Source organism: Bison bison, unplaced genomic scaffold (assembly GCF_000754665.1).
Source record: "Bison bison bison isolate TAMUID 2011002044 unplaced genomic scaffold, Bison_UMD1.0 scf7180017864285, whole genome shotgun sequence".
Lineage (NCBI taxonomy): Eukaryota > Metazoa > Chordata > Mammalia > Artiodactyla > Bovidae > Bison > Bison bison.
The window spans coordinates 160,613-166,002 of record NW_011494857.1 but is presented as its reverse complement, the minus strand read 5'-3'; the positions used below and the strand labels follow the sequence as shown (position 1 = coordinate 166,002).

Sequence of the window (5,390 nt, the reverse complement as noted above, 5' to 3'; positions counted from 1 at the left end):
ATCTGCAAGGTGCCGGGTGGACCCCGGAGGCAGGGGGCGGGGAGGGGCAGACCGGCTCATCCTGGGCCCGTGGGAGCTGGGGGGAAGCAGAGCCACTGACCCCTGTCCTCCTCGCAGCTCGGAACTGGCTTCAGTGACGAGGAACTGGAAGAGCACCACCAGAGGCTCCAGGTGAGCCCTCCCTGCCCGCTCGGGGCTCTCGCCCTGTGGGAGGCTTGGCGGCGGGGAGCCCAGCACGTCCAACTTCAAGTCCCAGCCCCGCCGGCTACCGGCCAGAGATGCTGACAGGGAGCCCTGTTTGCCACGCTCAGGGCCAGGCTCAGGGCAGGGTGTGTTGCTGGCTCCCCGAGTTCGCCCTCAGGATGCCAGGGGAGCCCCAGTCGCCAGGGTGTCTGCTGGCCTGGTGCCGGGCGTCTGGGGTGCGCTGCGGTTTCCTGCGTGTTCGTGTCTCTGGTCTGTGTGTCCCTGTCTGGGTTCTGTCTCTCTTGGTCTCTGACTCCTGTCTCTGGGTTTCTGCTCCTCTCTTTCTGCCTTTAATTTCTTGTCTCGGCTCCCAGGGTCTCCATTTCTTCTTTCTCCCATTTCTTTCATCATCCTTGCCGCTGCCAGTGTTCTACTTTGAGGGGTGTCTGTGTCTCCCTTTCTCCATCTTCCTCCCTCTTTCCTCGCTGCCCTCCCTCCCCCAGCCCTCGGCCTTGACTTCGATCCAAGACCCTCTCCCCTTCTCGCACGGCTGCAGGCCTTAGTGCTGCCCACCCCGCGCTCCTACGTCCGGGCTGACGGTGCGGTGGCCCCCGACCACTGGCTGGACCCCAGCGACGTGTGGGAGGTGAAGTGCGCGGACCTCTCCCTGTCCCCCATCTACCCTGCGGCCCGAGGCCTGGTGAGTAACGGGGGGACCCTGAGGAGATCCTCCGAAAGAATCCCAGCTGAGTGGCTGGAGAGCAGCGGGGAGGGGATTCTGGGGCCCATGTCTGTGCTTCCGGGGTGATGCTTCGGAAGACCGAAGCTGGCGTTTTATTTGGGTTTCAGACAGTGAAATCAAAGTCTCCTTTAAAAAAATAGGAAAAATTCCCCAGGAGTAGAAAACGATGAAATTGATTTCTTTGTCAAATTTTAAAATTTTATGTCTTTAATTTTATGTTCTTATTGAAGTATAGTTGACTTAGAAAGTTATGTCAGTTTCAGGTGTGCAGCAAAGTGCTTCAGTTAATTTTGTTTAGTCACTAATCGTACCCGACTCTGCAGCCCATGGACTGCCGCGTGCCAGGCTCCTCTGCCTATGGGATGGGACCTGTGTCTCCTGCACTGCAGGCGGATTCTTCACCTGAGCCATCAGGGAACCCCACATTTCTATCTTTTTTTTTAAATCACTTTCTTAAATATCAGTCTCACACTCAGGTCTTAAGTAATTTTTGAGAGCAGTTCCTTTCAGTAAAAACTTAGGATACTTCCTGCTGACCATTTACGAGAAAAAGAAACTACTGCTTTTCTTTATCAACTGTAGTTCATTTTCCAAGTTTTAATGTTCCTTGCTTGATTTCTCTTACTAGTGGTTCTGTTCTCCACACCTGCCAAAGGATCCGTGTCCCAGGGGACCCCCACCCCCTGCCACCCACTGGCACTAGGGCAGCTCTTAGCATCCTCCTTGCAAAGAACAGGAAATATAACTTTTTTAAATTGAAGTGTAGTTATCTGAAGAACAGGAAACCTTAAAAACATACTCCCTTTGGGATTTCTTCTGAGCCTTCAAAATCTGGCATGCGCATTTCTGCTTAGCAGCAGACTTCCACGTAAAGGCAAAGCTTATACTTTTTACCTCGTCTCCTTGAAATTTCTCACGCCTGCTCCACCTAGGGCAGTCAGGGTTCCCTGGCAACAAGCAGTGGGAGCAGCATTTATCACGCACTTAGGTGAAGCAGGCACGGCACTTGTTCACACTCATCCTCACAAAAACACTGACCTTCCCATTTCACAGATGGGAAAATAGAGGCCCAAGGTGCATAATGGGCCCAGGTTCACTTGGCTTCTGAGTCGGGAGCTGGGCTTTGAACCCCAAAGTCTGGTTTTAGAGTCTACCTCTGGCTCTGTGCCCCCTTGCCTTTCAGCCCCAATAACAATAGCAACAGAAGCCCCGGCAGCCCCCTGTTCTTATGCCACTGAGTACAGACCCAAACACTTGCATACCTGCTGTGATTTTTACAATGACCCATCGCTTAGTCCCATTGTATGGATCAAGAGACTGAGGCCCGAGGCACCGGAGCAGGGAGGAGACCTTGGGTGGGGAATGCTGCCTGCTCTCCTTACCACTTCCCCTGTGCCTCCCCCAGGTGGACAGCGAGAAGGGGATCTCCCTCCGCTTCCCTCGTTTTATTCGCGTCCGTGAGGATAAGAAGCCGGAGCAGGCCACTACCAGTGCCCAGGTGAGGCCCGTGGTGGAGAGGTGGGTGGTTGGCCCAGGGGTGGGCTCACCTTGCCAGGCCAGCCTCCTGGAGAGCGTGGGCTCTGGCCCGATTTGGCTGGGAAGAAGGTGGGGCAGCCCGGGGCTTCTGACTCGCCCACCACCCACCCTCTCACCTCAGGTGGCCGGTCTGTACAAGAAGCAGAGTCAGATTCAGAACCAGCAGGGTGCGGAGCCGGACTCCGAGCAGGAAGAGTTCTACTAGAGTTCCTGCTCGCCCTGGAGGCTGGGGCGCCGGGGGCGGGGGTGTGGCTACTAGTGCTCCCCATGGCTGGTGTTGCCCTGTGTGTGTGTGAGGGGATGGTTTCAGCGGGGGTCTGGGGTTCAGTCATTTTTTTCAATAAATAATTATTGAACACCTGTTCTGTGTCCTTCCTGGGCTCTGGCGGTATGGCCTTAACAGGTCACATTTTGGTAGTGTAGCAGTGTGGCTCCCCTGCTGGCTTAACAGTAAAGAATCCACCTGCCAGTGCTGGAGAACTTGGGTTTGATCCCTGAATCGGGAAGGTCCCCTGGAGAAGAAAATGGCAACCCACTCCAGTAGTCTTGCCTGGAGAATCCCCTGGACAGAGGTGCCTGGCGGGCTACAGTCCACAGGGTTGCAAAGTGTCGGACACGACGCAGCAACTGAGCCCACATGAGCGTGCAACCGCGGGTGTGATGGCTGGAGCTGGGGCTGCCACCTTGTGATCATGAGGAACAAGCCAGGAGCGTCACAGAGAAAGTCGCCCTGACAACCCTTAACCAGTGAACCGAGGGTGGCAGCTGCCTAACTGGACTTCTTGTCATGGGGGTGGGGTGGGGATGGAAGAAAAAAAATAACTAAATTCCATTGTGATCACACCACTGTACAAATGGGGTTTGTTTCTCGTAGTTAAGAGTTCTACCTTAAAGCATTGGCAAATTAATGTGCCTCTATATTTATCGTGTTTAAGTAAAATACTAAGTGTTAAATATTGTACATCTGGGGATCCCAGTGGCCATCTCTGCGTGGAGTCCTGAGGTTCCCTTAGGCACGGAACAGGGTCTTTCTGAGGAAACTGGGACCAAGGACACTTCCCCCCCCTGCCCCACACCCCTGCAGGGCCCCCGTAAACACATTCCTCAAGCACCCATGACTGCCCATGTCCCTCTGCCAGGGCTGGGCAGGGATCTTCTCACTCACTAGTGACCCTCATGAAACCCCTGCTAGGGAGATGCTTTCATTATCCCCATTAAGCAGATGAGAACACTGAGGCACAGGATGTGATTTATTTGCCCCAGGTCTACCATCGAGGGAGTGGAGGGCCAGGGTTTGGCCTGGGCAGTCTGCACTCAGCCCCCAACTGTAGTGCCTGGCGGCGAGCCCCGTGTGCTGCTACAGGGTGGGGAACCTTATCTCACGGGCAGAGAAGGGACCTGGTAAGGTCTAGGGGTGAAAAGATCACGTTGGAGTACCCGGACCCTGAAGAGATGACCCTGGAGCTGAGAGGAGTGGTGGAGACCATGTTCTGATGACATCCAATTCCTCCTAAAAATCATTGGAACCCATCGGGAGAAGATGCTTAGAGCTGGGCTCTGGGGAGAGTCGGCGGGCGGGCAGTCAGGGAGGTTTGAAGGAAGAAAAACTCATCATAATCGCATATGAGTTGGAATGCATCATTTTGATTTGCTACATTACTGATGACCTTCATTTTAACTATTTAAGAAAGTATCCCCCATTATAAAGTGACTCTCTTTTGAAATTAGTATTTTGTACGTGTATGTGTGGTAAGTCGCTTCAGTCACATCTGACTCTTTGCTACCTTAATGGACTGTAGCCTGCCAGACTTCTCTGTCCATGGGGATTCTCCAGGCAAGAATACTGGAGTGGGTTGCCATGCCCTCCAGGGGATCTTCCCAACCCAGAGATCAAACCCATGTCTCTTTGTCTCCTGCATTGGCAGGAGGCTTCTTCACCACTAGTGCCACCTGGGAAGCCCAGTATTTTGAGTGGAGGTGCCTTAAGCTATCCATGTGTTATCGAACTTTTGATATTTGTACAGACTCCTGGTTCCCTATTTATCTGATATAGTTTGTTATTATTTTGATTTTCAAATTGCCCATCAAATGGCCAGTGGCACTTCTTCAAGCTTCTTTTGTTGTTTTGTCACTAAGTCGTGTCCAACTCTTTTGAGACCCCATGGACTGTAGTCCACCAAGCTTGTCTGTCCATGGGATTCTCCAGGCAAGAATCCTGGAGTAGGTTGCCATTTCCGTCTCCAGTCGGGATCGAACCTGAGTCTCCTGCAGTGGCAGGCAGTTTCTTTACCACTGAGCCACCAGGGAAGCCCTTGTGTTCTTTTGGCATGCCCCCATAACTCTTTGAGCACATTCCTGCTTTATGGTGCAAGAAGACATAAATTTTAGGCTCATCTTATAATACTTGTCTTGCCCCAGACCTGAAATCAGCCATTGCTTCCAGGAGTCTTGGTTGCTATTTGGTGAAAAATGGTCAAGGTCTGGAAGCTAGAGGTGTTCATTAATACTAGGGTTCGTCCTCTTAGCTAGAGAATATATGTTCCTGAGTCCCTACACACAGTCATGTCTGTGTTTATTTGTATGTGTGCGTGTGTGCGTGCTGAGTTGCTTCAGTCGTACGCGACTCTGTGCGACCCCATAGACTGTAGCCCACCAGGCTTCTCTGTCTGTGGGGATTCTCCAGGCAAGATTAGTGGAGTGAGTTGTGGTGCCCTCCTCCAGGGGGATCTTCTCGACCCAGGGGTCGTAACTGAGTCTCTTACATCTTCTGCTTTGGAACGCAGGCGTGTTTTACCACTAGCGTGCCACCTGGGAAAGCTGTTTATTTGTGTATCCCTTCCTAGATATTGAAGTCCATGAGTGTGTAACAGTGCCTCCTGTTCCAATCCAGCACCGCAGAGCTTGTTCTACCTTTTTCCTTTCTGTATTA

The 5,390-nt window shown here is 52.6% G+C and overlaps 1 protein-coding gene across 4 annotated transcripts in view; it reads left to right on the top strand.

Annotated features, from left to right (window-relative positions):
• Positions 1-2,821, top strand: part of LIG1 (ligase I, DNA, ATP-dependent) — a 27,461-nt gene extending 24,640 nt beyond the window's left edge. For all 4 annotated transcript variants that reach the window (XM_010849544.1, XM_010849543.1, XM_010849542.1 and 1 more), the window contains exons 25-28: positions 116-171; positions 740-883; positions 2,331-2,423; positions 2,583-2,821. In XM_010849544.1, coding sequence (XP_010847846.1) covers positions 116-171; positions 740-883; positions 2,331-2,423; positions 2,583-2,666 — 377 coding nt within the window. In that variant the 3' untranslated portion in view covers positions 2,667-2,821. The remainder of the gene's footprint in view (positions 1-115; positions 172-739; positions 884-2,330; positions 2,424-2,582) is intronic.
• The last annotated feature ends 2,569 nt before the right edge of the window (positions 2,822-5,390 follow it).